Below are 15059 nucleotides of genomic sequence, written 5' to 3'. Positions count from 1 at the left end.
GGAAAGAGAAAAGGAAAAGAAAGGTAGATAGGGAAAAAAACAAAAAACTATGAGGGAGGAAAGAAAAGATAAAAAAAGAGGAGAGGGAAGAAAGGAGTGAATGAAAGGAGGGAGAATAAAGAAAAGAGAAGGAAGCAGAAATGAGGAAGAAAGAAAGGAAAGCAAAGAAGGAAGGAAGAAGGAAAAGAAGGAGGGAGGGAAAAAGGTCCTCGCAGAGAATGTCCTGGCTGTGCTGGACGATCAGGTTGACGCCATGCTTCCTAGCGGTGCATACAGCCTGCCTCATTTTATTGACTGATCATAAATACGAGTGTCAGATCACACTTTTTTCCCCACCATCTTCCATATTAACGTGAACGAAGGTTTTTGCAAAAGTTCAATACTCCTAGACATAGTTGTGATGAATCTTATCCACGCAGTCTGGCCTGTGCACTCTTTCCATGGTCAAGAGAAAGAAAGGGTGCATAAGCCCCATTTACTCTGCCTCGAGTGAGCAAAAGAGCCCCCCGTTTCTTCCCCTCATCCAAGTACATTTCTATCCCTCTCAAATCCTTTCCTCTGCAAGAGAAACGGGGAAAATAGCCCCAAACAACTCCCAAATCCATTCTACAGGCATTTGTAGTTCACCAATCCTGTTTCTGGGATTAGGTCAATGTCCGAAGGGATCCACAGGGGAATGAATCCCTAGTTCCGATGAATTTTTTTCTCTTTTTCTTCGTTATCCAGTCCCAAAACTGGCCCCCCGACCATTTCTTAGCGTCACTCAGCGTTTGCGGATCAAAATGTCCCAGCTATCCTTCCAGCGTAGAGCTTGTAACTCGGCTTTTGAGAGGGCCGGCTTGCCGTAGGTGAGGGGCTGGAACGTATGGTACGTAAGGTAGACGGAAGATAACCAAGCTGCTACTAAAGCACTGTGCATGCTCTTGGAAAGCCTGGACCTGTGGAGAAGAAGAGGGAGATAAGCATAACAAGAGATGCCAAGACTCTAAAAAGAATGCAGAGAAAAGCAACAAGGATGATTAGGCTAAAACATACAAGGAACAGTTGCTGGAATTGGGAATGTCTAGTTTAAGGAAGAGAAGGACGAGGGGGGACATGATAGCAGCGTTCCAGTATCTCAAGGGCTGCTCCAAAGAAGAGGGAGTCAAGCTCTTCTCCAAAGCCCCTGAAGGCAGGAGAAGAAGCGATGGAGGGAAACTCATCAAGGAGAGAAGAAACCTGAAATTAAGGAAAAACCTCCTAACAGTGAGAACAATTAATCTGTGGAACAGAAATTGCCTTCAGAAGTTGTGGCTGCTCCAGCACTGGAGGTTTTTGAGAAGAGACTGGACAACTATTTGTCCGAAATTGTGTTGGGCAAGGGGTTGGACTAGAAGACCTCCAGGGTCCCTTTCAATAGTCATTAAATGTGAAAAACAATTGTAACTCCCTTTTTTTTAGTGCCGTGGTAAGTTCTAACGGCCACTAAATGAATGGTGGCGAGTATGCATCTTTTGTGTTTTCTTCCTTTTGCTTTTCTTCTTAGCGTGGGATGATTTTGAAAGCATTATTTAAAAAAAAAAATAATGGAAACAAAGAAAGAAGAGGTCGGCTCAAGCTGTCCTACCTGCAGAGGAAGTCGCTCGTGTGCTGCAGAACAACGGGAATCAGGAGTATTTGGAAAGTAACGGCTGGCAGATAGTGGTAAAGGAAGAGGGTCTTCTCCATCAGGAAGAAAGGCAGGTAGTTCACAGCCCATCCGCCCACACAGATCCCTCCGGCCAGGAGCCACTGCTGCCAGGTCTCTGGAGAAACAGGACGGGGCAGGGAAGCAGGCACGTTGGTTCCTCGGTCTTGGGAAATGCAGAAGGGCAGGACAAAAAGTGGACCTGGAGGCATTTTAACCACCTGCAGGATGGGGGGGGGGGCAGCGAAGGCCAAACTGAGGGGGGCTGCCCTGGCAAGAGCGGGTGAAAACTCCTGCAGGAGACGAAAATCAGCACACGGCTGAAATCCCTCGGATTAAAGCCCATTTTCAGCTGGAGCAATGGCCTCCCCCAGGTTTTTACAACTGGTCTTCCCCAACTCAATTCAGGGGCCTTGGGTGGAAAATCAAGATGGGTTTGGAAGGTGCAGACCGTCAGGGATATCCTGGATATTCCGCTGTCGACGTAGCAGGTACCCCAGGAACAAAACCAGGTAGACGACGGTGGCCACGTTGGCTGATGTCCAGCTGACCACATTGCCCAGGAGGTGAATTTGAGCCTGGCCAGGAAAGATCAAGGTGTTTTGAGTTGTGATCGGAAAGTAAAGCCCGCTTAAGCTCTTCCTTGCTCGGCTACCCCACGGGAATGACTAGTTATCCACATGGCAGCCTTTCCGTGGAAATGCCATTTGAGGGCTTCCAGAAAGACGTGGTGAATTAGCACTCTGCATGTTCCCCACTCCGCAGACCGTGGAGGGCATTGCTACTAGTCCTCAACTCACAACCATTCATTTAGTGAATGGTTCGCTTCAACGGTGCTGAAAATGTGACTTATGACCGTTTTTTTCAGCCTTCTCTAAAGTCCCACCAGCCAGTTTCATAACTTGGAACTGTAGACTTCAAGAGACATTTTGAATTGGGGGGGGGGGGGAGGCTGTATCACTTGCTTAGGAACGGAAATTTTGGGTTCAGTTGAGGACTAAAAAGACAACTGGATATGCCAAAATTCTCTCTGGAACAAAGGGAGATCTGGAGATTGCCCCTATGTATTCCAGGAAACATGATTCACCCATGTAACAATCCAGTAAAATTACCCCTGAGCTGGAATGGAACCAGTAAGCAATGTTGGTCTCCAGAGTGATCCAATCCAAGGGGGATGAGCTGTATTTATGTTCCGTGTCCTCGTTCTTCAGGGTAAGGATTTTCCACTAGAACAAAACAGAGGAATTGGGTTTCCTGAATATCAGTGCAAGCTACTAGTGATACAGCCCCTAATTCAAAATGTCTCTTGAAGTCTACAACTCCCAAGTTGTGAAACCAGCTGGCGGGATTTACACAACGTGCTTAACAGTCTGGTTTCTCAGCTGCTACATATTTTTACAACTGTGACCCTAAGGGTTTTGAATTTTCTTTTAAATACTCTTCCCCACCCAGAATCATTTGCTGAGATGGTCGGCTAAATACATTGCCAAAAACAATACATTAATTTCAATTCCCAGAATCCCCTGGATAAGCATAGCCATTGCTGAGAATTCTGGGAACCGAAGTCCACCCTATGACTTTCTCGAAGGCTGACTTTCTAGCCCCTTTCTTTCACCTGCAGCTCGGTGAACTTGGCAACGAAGGTGAGGTTCTGGCTGATGTTGATCTGAGTAGGCAGGTGCAGTTCTACCTCTCTCTCTTTCTGTTCATGGCCTGGAAAAGATTAAAACCAAAGAGACCTTAAAAAAACCAGGTTAATTGGGGCCATTCTCCCGCAAGCCTTTGGGGGTGTTCTCACTTAGCAACATAACTCAATTGTGGTCATTAAGTCAAGGACTTCCTGTACAGGTCTGGAGCGGGACGTTTGAAAAAAGTCTTTCCAGAACTTTGCAGAAAAACAAACCCTGGATTAATGTCCAAAGACTTCTTAAGTTTCTTAAAAACTAACTTTTTCCATATCGGTGTTCCTCCACGTTCCACAACATGCTTTGATGATACCCCTTGGAGATCTTCTCGCCAATCACCTCCAGTTGTCGGTACCCCCATTCGGGGAGGGAGGCTCCGCTGAGCTGGCGGTGAGAAAGAACAGAAGGGTTAAAAAAAAAAAAAGAGGCTTAAAATGCCAACCAGGGTTCAACAGGTTGAAGGATCTGGGAAGCCCCATCTATCTGAATCAGTGGGGTGGTGCTACATCAGCCCTTCGAGGTAGTCCAGACCAGAGACACAACCGTAAATGCTAATACTTTATTGTAAGATTACATTAACAGAATCTTGCAACGCTGGATGGATGTGTGCCCTCTTTTTCTTATACTGTCTGGAAAACTAGGGGGGGGGGGTCCCTTCTGAGATGCTTCCCACGCCCCTTTTCCTTCTGTGGGCTGAGCAGGGGGTTGGACTGGAAGACCTCCAAGATCTCTTCCAGATCTGTTCTGACTACATCCACCATCGGCTACAAGAAAGAGGCCGAGACCCCAAGCCCACTCACCTTTAACACGGCCGATGTGTTGATGTGGACCAGTCTGACTTCGGACAGGATCGTTTTCCAAATCTCATTATCCGAGTCGCGATTCACAATTTCCTGTGGGATTGAAAGATACGCTTCCTGATGCTGTAGGCTGCCTTGATTGTTCCTGCCACTATGAAGTGGTATATTGCTATGTTTAATTTAATTTTATTTTTTTTAGTTCAGCCCAACTTTTATCAACTGCTTTAAATTCTACAGCCTGGCCCTTACCACTCTCCAGAGATTCTGAGCTGGCATGGAAATGTTGTAATCGATGTAACAGGATATCTCTTGGGAGTGTGGGCTGAGGGGCGCAGCCACATCGTGCCTGCAGGATGGAGAATGCAACAGAAGAGAATTTTTGCAGCTCAGGGTTGAACTGTGAGGCGCTCTTTGTGCTTGGTGGTTTTCTTACAGACGTTTCATTACCCAACTAGGTAACATCATCAGTGCTAGAAAGGAAGGAGTGGAAGAGGAGGAGGAGGAGGAGGTGGTAAACAAGGACTGTGGGATCCTTGATGCTCTCTGAGTTTGGTTGTTTTCTTGCAGACATTTCACTACCCAATTAGGTAACATCATCAGTACTAGAAGGTGGGGGGGGGGACACCAAGTAGCAGTCAGGAGACAGGATGAAAACTCCTTCATTTCACAACACATGGACGGACTTAACCATAGTCCCAGCACGCTAGAGAATTCCTGGAAGTCCAGCATTCAGACAATACTCCCCTGACTGCTGAGGAATTAGGGAGGGTCTCTTTCGATCCCTTTGCCCAGCCCATCGTACGACTGAAGGCTAAGCTGCCTCTTATCTGACCAGCCCCTTGGCGGCATCGCTAGACCCAGTCTCCAAAGCCATTCACACATACAATTACAGCCATGTCCAGAAGACACACAAAGAAGAAAGAGCTTACGTGTTAAGGTAACGGGTGGTGATTCCATGGACCAGTTGCACGATGTTGCCGTGTCGCACAGGTCGTGGTGGGTTGCTAGCTACCAGTTGCTGCCTGTTTGGGAGAGGCAGAAAAGCAGAGGCAAAATGAACCGATAAAATCAAAGTGTATCAACCCATAAAAAATGTTATTATTTATTCCTTTTATTATCTTTGTTACTTCCCCCTTTTATTGGTATTATTATTATTATTTTCTCTGTTGCTTTGCAACTATACTGAGTGACAAATTCCTTGGCCAAATAAAGTACACTAGTCCTTGACTTACGAACACCATTGAGCCCAAAATTCAGGTTGCTGAGTGCATTCTGCCCCATTTGATGAACCTTGTAACTTTGAACGGTCCCTAAATGAACTGCTGTAAAGGGAGGACTACCTGAAGAGGCTTACCTTCCAGGGTCCTTCACGATCCACCAGTTGTTCACATCCTTAAAAGGATAGCAGGTCACCTGCTGTTGGTGGGAACTTCCCCGCCCATTTTCATACCTAGGGAAGATACGGAGGAAATGGGATATTTTTCTTGGCAGGAAAAAAGAGCTCTTTTTAGGTCACAGAAAAAAGATTTGTTTTCTCCATTTAATAGGAAGAGAAGACAAGAGATCTCAGCTCTTGGAGGGCGGCTAGAAGACAAAGGAAAAGATTTTAGGGGTCTGAGCTTGGTGGGTTTGGCCTCATCCCTGGGAGCCTGGCATACTTCCAAATTGGCCATCGACGGGCACAGAGACATAAACAATCTCTACATATCATTAAAAAAAAAGACAATCATTAGGCCAAAAAGAGCAGAATGAGCAGAAATGAACATCAAGATTAACATGAGACTAACCACCAAGAAGCAAAGGATGTCCTCCATCAAGGAACTGCCAAACAAGCTAATAGTAAATTTAGCAAAATAGTACAAATAAAGTTTGGCCACTTCTCCGCAGCCTTGTGCTCTTTTCTTTGGCAGAAATTCTACGCCAAAGAAAACAGCATCTCCTGGAGATGGGGCCCATGGTGGGACAGGCAGACGGGATGTTGTACACAACATCCCGTCTGCCAACAATAAGCTCTCCCCTTCTCACCTGATGGGATAGGTATTCCGGTGAGAATGAAGCCAACACGGCAAGGGTTTGCCCAAAGTATTCCTCAAAGTAATCTGGGAACCATAAGCCACTTCCAAGGGCTGCCCCTGAGTGATGCGCGAAAGCCCTCCCTAAAAAAAAAATTAAAAAAATACATAGAGTGTTGGTTACACAATCCGGAAGCATAAAACCATCAGCCTAATTTTATTTTAAAAAATTAGCAGATTCTAGCGATAGCCACATCAAGAGATGTGTCAACGCTGCTAATATTGAATATTCTTGCTTTGACAAAATATGTAGAACTGTCTGGCACTTTTAGAGTTAATTCAGATGAGAAAGAGAGAGAAGAGAAAAGCCCAGGGAAGGGAACAGAAGTGAATCTTTGCCCTCCAGGTTAATTGGAAGATGTGAATCATGACCCCAAAATAGCGGAGGGGAAAAGCCTGGAATGTTATGTGCAAAGGAAGGGAAATTCAGATCTTGGCATTCTCCATGCCGTGCTGACACTCCTTTTACACTAATAAAGGCTTTTTAGGTTAAACCATGCCTGAAAGTTCTTTGAAGTGTTTCATTAGTCAGACTCATGACAAGATGATTAAAGTTACAACTATTACGACCATTTTGAAAAAAAAGGTTATTAGAACCAGTCCTCGCATTTATGACCGTTGCGATGTTCAAGACTCGCTTAACCAAAGTCTCACTTAACAACAGAAACAACAGTTATGGGGCAAACCCCCCCCCAATTCTCCCTTTTTGACCACGATTCAGTTGGGTTCTCACCTCTAAGCTAGCTTGGAAAGCGCTGCTCATGATTTGGTCGTGAGGCCCAGATCGGTACAGCAAAACCAGGTGGATGTAGAAAAAGGAGAGGTAGAGAGCGACAGGGATGATCAAAAGAGCTACTCCTCGGGCTATGAAGTGCCAGAGCAGGGAGACCTGAAAGGGAAAAGCCGAAGTGATTCCCTTTTGCTTCTAAAACTAAAGATTGCCAGACGGGGCTGCATCTAGCTGGGTTATAATCCACTCTAGGGGCCCTAAAACTTTAATAAAAGTGTGCCTCTTCCTGTTAGAGAGATTAGAATCCCGGTTCCTTTTTTAAAAATCAATGTTTCCAACAGAATTAAAGTTAAATCTAGCTATCTATCATTCATCTAGCATCCATCCATCATCTATCTATCTATCTATCTATCTATCTATCTATCTATCTATCTATCTACCTACCTACCTACCTACTTATTTATGTAATCTATATCTATCATCTATCTACTTATTTATCTAATCTCTCTCTCTCTCTCTCTCTCATTTATCTAATTTATATTTATCTATCTCTATCTATCTATCTACTTATTTATGATCTATATCTATCATCTATCTATCTACGTATTTATCTAATCTATATCTATCTATCTATCTATTTATTTATGATCTATATCTATCATCTATCTATCTACGTATTTATCTAATCTATATCTATCTATCTATCATCTCTCTCTCTCTACTTATTTATCTAATTTATATTTATCTCTCTCTCTCTCATTTATCTAATTTATATCTATCTCTCTATCTCTCTCTCTATCTCTCTCTCTCTCTCTCTCTCTATCTATCTATCTATCTATCTATCATTTATGCAGAGGTCAGCTCTATGTTAGAGAGCCTCGCATCTAACTTAACAATATTTCCAATTTTGCCATCAAACAGTTATGGAAAAAACACATTTGTTGCAACCTTGGCTGATTACGTTCTAAGGTCAACTGCTGTGTCGAACTAAAACCCACGGATTCTGAAATCCAAAGTTCCCCCAGAAGTCCTCCCACCACCCCAGAGCGACCGCATCTTCCTTGACCCTCCAACTTACGTTGGACAAGGAGCGATCCCCAACCAGCTGCCAGCAATGGACTCCTGCCAGGGTCAGAAGAAGGAAGTAAGTGAAGAGGCCCATGTATTTCACCCTGCGAAGCAAGCAGGAAATGCCACAATAAACCAAGCCCATTAGGAGGACAAGCTGGCTGCATTCGCATGTCATCCCCATTGGGGTTTAAGGTGAGGAGAACACAGAGACAACCCCGGATGGGCCCAGAAAGGACGGGAGACCGCCAGAAGATCTAAGCAGGAGTGTCCAACCTTAGCAACTTTAAGACTTGTGGACTTCAACTCCCATAATTCCTCACCCAGCATGGGGAATTCTGGGAGTTGAAGTCCACAAATCTTGAAGTTGCCAAGACTGGACACCCCTGTTCTAAGGTGTTCATGAACAAGGCTGTTGTCAGATACCTTAGCAGACCAACAAGAGGTAAGTAAGCTTACCCAACAGCACAAGAACAGGAGACCCCAGTTAGCAACAGCCAGAGCCACCATCTTGCAGAAAAAGGGCTAAAAAAAAAAGGAAGTTAAGCATATCAATCATAAGGCCAGCCTTAGACCAAATGGCTGTCCAATCTCTTCTTGACCCTCCATCCAAAACTTCTGGAGCAAGTCGTTCCACTGATTAATTGCCAGGAAATTTCTCCTTAGTTCCAGGTTGCTTCTCTCCTTGATTAGTTTCCATCTGTTGCTTCTTGTCCTGCCTTCAGCTGCTTTGGAGAAGAGGTTGGCCCTATTCTCCCTTGCCTGTGGCAAGAAAGGTCATAAAATGGGGCAAAATTCACTTAACAACTGTGGTCGTATGTCGAGGATTAACCTGTATATTATGTACTGCAAAAAAAAAAAAAATTCAAACAAACTTTTTAAGCCTGGTTTGGTTGCAGAATCCATCCCCGGCTGGTTTTGTCTAAGCCCTAAATCGCCATTTATAAATCATGTTAGTGTGGGTCATAGCATAAATGCAAAAGACATGTTATTGCTTGGTCTGATTTGAGGAACTTCATGTTTTATTGCAAAACCAAGGTGGAAAAATCAAAGAAATCGTTTACCTTTGTTTCTGAGAGTTGTGAAACTTCAGATAAGACAAAACAGCCAACAGGATGAAAAAAATTAAAATCGACTCCAGCAGCATCAACCTGGATTGAGTAATTAGTGAATTTTCTGTTAAGACACAAAGGAGAAATGAGAATTGTTTTGATTGTCTATTCCTACAGTTGTTCTTCTTATGAGCTTTTTACAACTTTGGCAACTTTACAACTTGTGGATTTCAATTCCCAGAATTCCTCAGCTAGTCATGTTGCCAAGTTACAGCAGGCAATATAAAGATTTTTGCAATCAACCAATGGGGATTGGCCAGAACAAATACTTAAAAACTGAGGAAAAACGTTCCAACTTCTAAAAACCCTTTTAGCCAAACATACAGCTTTTTGCTACAAGTTTTCAAATATCCTAGTCTCACTGCCTAACTTTATTTTATTATGAATTGGATGTATCTATGAAACAAGCAAAGAGATACACAGCAACTCATCACATCCATTCAATACAAAGTAATAAAACGCCTGTGGAGGGGAAAAAACAGACAAATAAAATAAGGCAACATAGAAAATCTTATGCTAATATTTTTAACAGTTGCAATCCTAGAAGCTTTGCTTGATGACTATTTTTGTGAACAGCCTAACAACTCAACAAACATTCCTTTCAGGGATAAGATTTTAACAGGACCGCTATGAATGCCTTCTGCCATTTTTCTCAAACTTACGAAAATGATATTGGAATGCATAAAAGCTGTCTTACGTGCCTCTTAAATTAATTCATTTGTCACTACTTTTAAATTCACGTCAACGCTACCCCGTTTCTGAAGACTACAGTAAGTAACTTTACAATTAGCAACCTAAAATAAGAGGACCAACAGAGTAATCTTTTACAGACTTGCAAAAGGCTGCTCTGGAAACTGTCTTAGCTAATAAAAGGGTTAAAAATACAGCTTGAGGAAATAAAGAGAATAGTGAAATATCTCAGAAATATTCTGGTCATGGCACTGATGGAGAATTGAAAGGAATGATATCTTATTTACCGAATAAAATCAGGACTGCAGCACCCAGGGCAACAAAATGGGTGAAATGCAATTCAACTAATATTTGATACGCCAAGGGGATGCATAAGCCACCAGCTGTTGCAGGTATAAGCCGCAGTGTCCAAATCGGCACATTGGAGCTGTATTCTAGGACGAAATAAGAGACAAATCAGCATGAATTGCAACTTGCTTATCTACCTCTCTGGTCAATTAGAGATTGTTTATCTGCATCTCTGGTCAACTACAGCTTGTATCTTTAGTCAGCTGCAGCTAGTTTATCTATATCTCTAGTCAATTACACCTCCAGGAAAGCCTGGACTTATAATCTTTTACAATAGCACTAAAAAAAGTGATTTATAACAATATTTTACACTAGCAACCATTGCGGCATCCCAAATGGTCACGTGATCGGAATTCAGATGCTTGGCAACTGACATGTACCAAGGGATCCCCTTGTGCAGTTTTCTGACAAACAAAGTCAATGGGGAGGCCAGATCCACTGAACAACTGTTTAACTAACTTAACTGCAGGGATCCACTTCACAATTGTGGCCAGAAATGTGGTGAAATGGGGAAAAACCCGCTTAGCAACTGCCTCTCTTAGCAACGGAAATTTTGTGTTCATAAGTCGAGGGTTACTTGTATCCCTAGTTAATTGCAGCTTGTTGATCTGTATTTCTCTATTGCAGCTTGCTTATCTATTTCTCTCTCCATTTTAGCTTGCTTTTCTACATCTCTCATCAACCCTTAGGAATAACACAAGAACAAAGATTTATATAAAATGCAGAACATTTCCTTTATTCTCCCCCTCCCTCTAGTTTTTCCAGTTGAATTGCTGGCCATGTCCTTGTCAATAATTAGCTGGAGGTGAATCAGAAACCCTTTTACCTGCTCCTATCCTGTTCCATAAGAAATTTCCATCAAAGCCCCCTAAATAACCTGTAAAGGAAAGAGAAGGATAAGTTTTCCAGGTCACAAAACCTAAACTTAAATTAAAGTGGGATGCTGGCAAAATATGTGGATGTATCCATATGGTTTCCTCAGCAAAGCGTAGATACTACCAGAGTTGGAAGGGACCTTGGAGATCATCTAGTCCAACCCCCTGCTCAGGCAGGAAACCCTGTACCCTTTCAGACAAATGGCTGTCCAGCCTCTTCCAGTGTTTTGCAAATACAATCATTAGTTCAATTCTTTGTTATATGAATTTAAATGGAGACTAGATGTTCAACTGCCATGGATTTTGGGCAGCATACAACACAACAAAAATCCGTAAAAACAGCTAAAATCTAAATCCACACAAACACTCCAGACTAAAAATGATCTAACGTAAATCAAATTGAAACAAGGGCCCTAAAATATAAGAATACATCAATCTTCAGCCCAGGAGCAAATTGTGAAATTCAGATATTATGACTAATAAAATGGAGAGAGGAAGTTAATCCTAAAGGAAAGAACAGAGTTCAACTATACAAAACATTTAATTATGGCAGGAATGTCATGGCCTCAGGGGCTAAAGTTTTGACTATATCTTTCCTTCTTGATTTGCCGCTAAGAAAATAAGCTTCAAGAATCTGCAAACAAAGTAAAATCAAGGATTTTTTTAAAAAGTATTCTGCCTGTAAGAAGCAAAAGGCTGTGCTCAGCTATTAAAAATATATTTAATTAAGCGCCAATGTTATGCATTTCCGTTTTCTCCTTTGTGTGCAAAGGAAATTTGTGCTTAGCTTTTTCCAACATTTTTCATTTTTAAATTTTATTGATTTGCATCCTGCCTTTATTGTTTTTAGAAACAGCTCAAGGCGGTGAACGTATTTAATACTCCATCCTCCTCTTATTTTCCCCACAACAACAATCCTGCAAGGTGGGTTGGCCTAAGAGAAGAATTGGTCCAAAGACATCTAGTCGGCTTGCATGCCTAAGGCAGGACTAGAACTCACCGTCTCCAGGTGATTGGCCCAAAGCCAACTAGCTGGCTTTCATTTTTCGCCTTCTTTATTTGCAAAGTTTCAGTCAGTTTGCTAATATTCAAATTCCTGACAATATGGAGAGGAGAGAGATGGCTTAATTTATTCTTGCAACACAGGATGAATTCTTTGAAAATGTGCCTACCTCCCAAAGCGAAAAGCATGTGGCCGAACGGGGGCCCGCTGTCATCTACGAAGAAGATCCGCTTCATGTACAAGGAGAGGAACTGGCCATAGTAAACTTCATCAAAGCTGGAATAAAACAATACAGTACCATACTATACCATACACTACCGTATCGTACGTACACTTCCGTACGTATGGTACGGTACAGTACAGTACATACACTCCTGTACATACAGTACCGTGTGTACACTTCCGTGCATGCAGTGCCGTGCGTACAGTACCGTACAGTACCACACCATACAGTACAATACAATAATAAAATAAATAAATAATAATAATAAATAACATAAATAAATAATAAAATAAAATAAGATAGATTTCTCATGAAGCCCTCAAGCAACTGGCTTGTCACCCTATCAGAGGATTTCTGTTCCAAAACAAGGAGGATCAGACAGCATCAAAACCACAGGTGGTCCTGAGCCCAGAATTTAGGTCACTAAGCGAGAAATTTGTTGAGTTTTGTTCCATTTTACGACTTTTCTGGTCACCGTTGTTAAGGGGAATTCCTGCAGTTGTTAAATTAGTAACACGGCTGTTAAATGAACTTTAACAACTGCAGGGATTCACTTAATATCTGTGTCCAGAAAGGTCGTAAAATGGGACAAAACTCACTTAACAGCTGTCTCCCTCCTCGGCAGCTGAAATTTTGGGCTGAACTACGGCCGTAAGTCAAGGACTACCATGCATACCCTAAACACACAACATAGCGTGAAGTCAAATCGCAGTAGAGTTCAGTTCATCCATTCAGCTACAATTCCGTCACACCATAAAATATAAACAAGCCCCCTTGTGCAGCGTGACAGCTTGATTCATGCTAATCTCAATTCCTTTTCCAGGCTTTTTCACACCCCAAAAAGCTGGACTGAGGAACAGTTTAAGTGTCTGGAATGCAAGCTTGTAAAATGCAAACACCAACGGGTCTTTATAAACAGCAGAGAGAAAAGTTTATTTTTAATCCCCGGAAGAGTCATTGTCGGTACAGACACTTTAAATCTACTCAATCTATGGTACACAATTATATTTGGATCAGTTTACTCACACTACAGCTCTGGGATAGGACAGTGCCCACAGCCGGCTGATTAATCCGACCACAGTTAAAATCACCAGGTTTACATTGATTTCCAATGAAAAGACAATTGGCTGCTTTAAGAATCCAATCATTTTTTTCAGAAGGATCTGGTGGCAACTAAAAAAAAAAAAAAGGAAAATTGGTCCCATTCAGAATAAATAAATAATTCTGGCATGCTCTCAAACTGTTAGGAAAGTTATGCTATCCAACCCATCCAACATTACTACTACTAGTACTACTACTACTACTACTATTATTATTATTATCTACAGATACAGAGAGATGAACCACATTTCCACACCACTCAACAGACACAATAAAAAGTGAAGGAGGAAATAAAAAGAGGATTTACATCCTCGCCAAGACTCAGACAAGCAGAGATTAACTCCAGACAATCAAGCAGAAAATATTATCCTAATTGAGAAGCTATCAAGGAGAGAATCACGCCCCTCCCACAATGGCAGGGCAAGCTACGTTATATAAACAGAGAGCAAACCCCACATTAGTGGCACTGGTAATGTAGGGTCATGAAACGTCTGCACGGAAGCAAGCCAGCCCACAGTGCAACCCTGAGCTACAAGGAGTTGATAGGTGGACCAAAATGCCAAATGCAGCCCAAATATCTGGCTGAAGCTGTGCTACAAAACTATAATAACCACCAGCATTGACCAAACACCCATCGATCAATTGCAAAAGGCAGCTTGACCTGGAATAGCTTACATCGTGTGACAATGCCTTTAGCCCATCATACATCAACATTTGAGCGTGCAAACTCTCTCCAGTATTTATTCTCTTAGCTTCCACGCCCATCCATCCATACGTTGAACCAACCCGTTCTTTTTTCTTTTTTTGCACACCCTCCGTCCCGTCCCGAAACTGATATGCACCCCAGAAAATGTCTAAATCTTATAAATAATACCCGGGCTCTGCATTAACTTTCTTTCCAATTATTTCGAGAAACTTCCCAATTCGCGCTGCTTCTCGCTCGCCTGCTTCAATCTCCGTATTTCGCTCCTCCCTTTCGTGGAATACGCTCGCCTTCGTGCCGTTGTTCAGGCGGCACAGATGGGACGTACCAATTACAAAAAGGGGGAGAAAGGAGGAGGCGAGCATATGATCCGCTCTACTCCCCTCTACCGTGGAGAAGGCAGGACCGGAGGTGACATCACGGACCCGGACAGTTGCCATAGGAACAAAAAACCATAGAGGCGTCCATGTGCTATTGTTTTCCCCCGATAGCCATTTGCAAGCCGATTGCTTTCCTGGGAAACTACAGTTCCCAGAATCCCTAACGAGGTGCTATGCCAATCCTTCTGATTTCGATACTGAAGCCACCAAAGACTTTTAAAATATTTTAGACAATCAGGCAAATGTTGCCCGATGTTTTACACTACATCTCCCAGTCTTTTGCCATTCTGCACAGCAAATCTATTTTGATTAGCCAATTTCTGTAGTTAGGTTGAGCAAATGCCCGCCTAATAAAGTGGCCCAAATTCTTTAAAATTATTTTTTTTCTTATGCAAGTCAGCATCACATTCACCCTAGTGAAAACTTGCTTTATGACTAGCAAATTGCCAATTGCATTAGAATACAATAGGACTAGGACTAAGAGTAGAGTAGAATAAAAGAGTTGGGACCAATCCATTTGGGCACACTCAGCCTTTGAGTGGACTAGAGACCCTTTAAGGATTCTCCCCCCCCCCCCAAAACACCATTGCATTTTTTCAAAAA

General features: G+C 42.6%; 1 protein-coding gene across 3 annotated transcripts; it reads right to left on the bottom strand.

Annotated features, from left to right (window-relative positions):
- Nucleotides 1-266: 266 nt before the first annotated feature.
- Nucleotides 267-14985, bottom strand: POMT1 (protein O-mannosyltransferase 1). 3 transcript variants are annotated; one of them, XM_039345179.1, is made up of 20 exons: nucleotides 14248-14983; nucleotides 13299-13445; nucleotides 12219-12325; nucleotides 10998-11048; nucleotides 10111-10257; nucleotides 9086-9197; nucleotides 8481-8546; nucleotides 8032-8125; nucleotides 6957-7112; nucleotides 6177-6307; nucleotides 5506-5601; nucleotides 5081-5173; nucleotides 4401-4497; nucleotides 4152-4244; nucleotides 3615-3735; nucleotides 3282-3379; nucleotides 2779-2892; nucleotides 2118-2244; nucleotides 1607-1784; nucleotides 267-938 (listed from the first exon to the last, which is right to left on the bottom strand). In XM_039345179.1, exons 1-20 carry the CDS (start codon nucleotides 14514-14516, stop codon nucleotides 764-766), a joined length of 2472 nt encoding a protein of 823 aa, XP_039201113.1. In that variant the 5' UTR covers nucleotides 14517-14983; the 3' UTR covers nucleotides 267-763. The 3 variants fall into 3 exon arrangements, with proteins under 3 accessions (XP_039201113.1, XP_039201115.1, XP_039201114.1); XM_039345181.1 differs by lacking the exon at nucleotides 2779-2892 and having other exon boundaries at nucleotides 14248-14985; XM_039345180.1 differs by lacking the exon at nucleotides 8481-8546.
- Between the last annotated feature and the right edge of the window lie 74 nt (nucleotides 14986-15059).

The sequence above is a fragment of the Crotalus tigris genome, unplaced genomic scaffold, assembly GCF_016545835.1.
Source record: "Crotalus tigris isolate CLP2741 ecotype Arizona unplaced genomic scaffold, ASM1654583v1 scf7180000017940.1788314, whole genome shotgun sequence".
In the NCBI taxonomy this organism is placed as follows: domain Eukaryota; kingdom Metazoa; phylum Chordata; class Lepidosauria; order Squamata; family Viperidae; genus Crotalus; species Crotalus tigris.
This window is presented reverse-complemented; position numbering and strand designations above follow the sequence as displayed.

Excerpts from the sequence above, each read along its gene's own strand:
- POMT1 (XM_039345179.1), bottom strand. The coding sequence starts at position 14,516 with ATGGCAACTGTCCGGGTCCGTGATGTCACCTCCGGTCCTGCCTTCTCC. Across the intron at positions 4,245-4,400 it reads CTCAGAATCTCTGGAGAGTG|GAAATTGTGAATCGCGACTC; the intron begins GTAAGGGCCAGG and ends TCAATCCCACAG. Across the intron at positions 2,245-2,778 it reads GGTTCCATTCCAGCTCAGGG|GCTCAAATTCACCTCCTGGG; the intron begins GTAATTTTACTG and ends TTTCCTGGCCAG.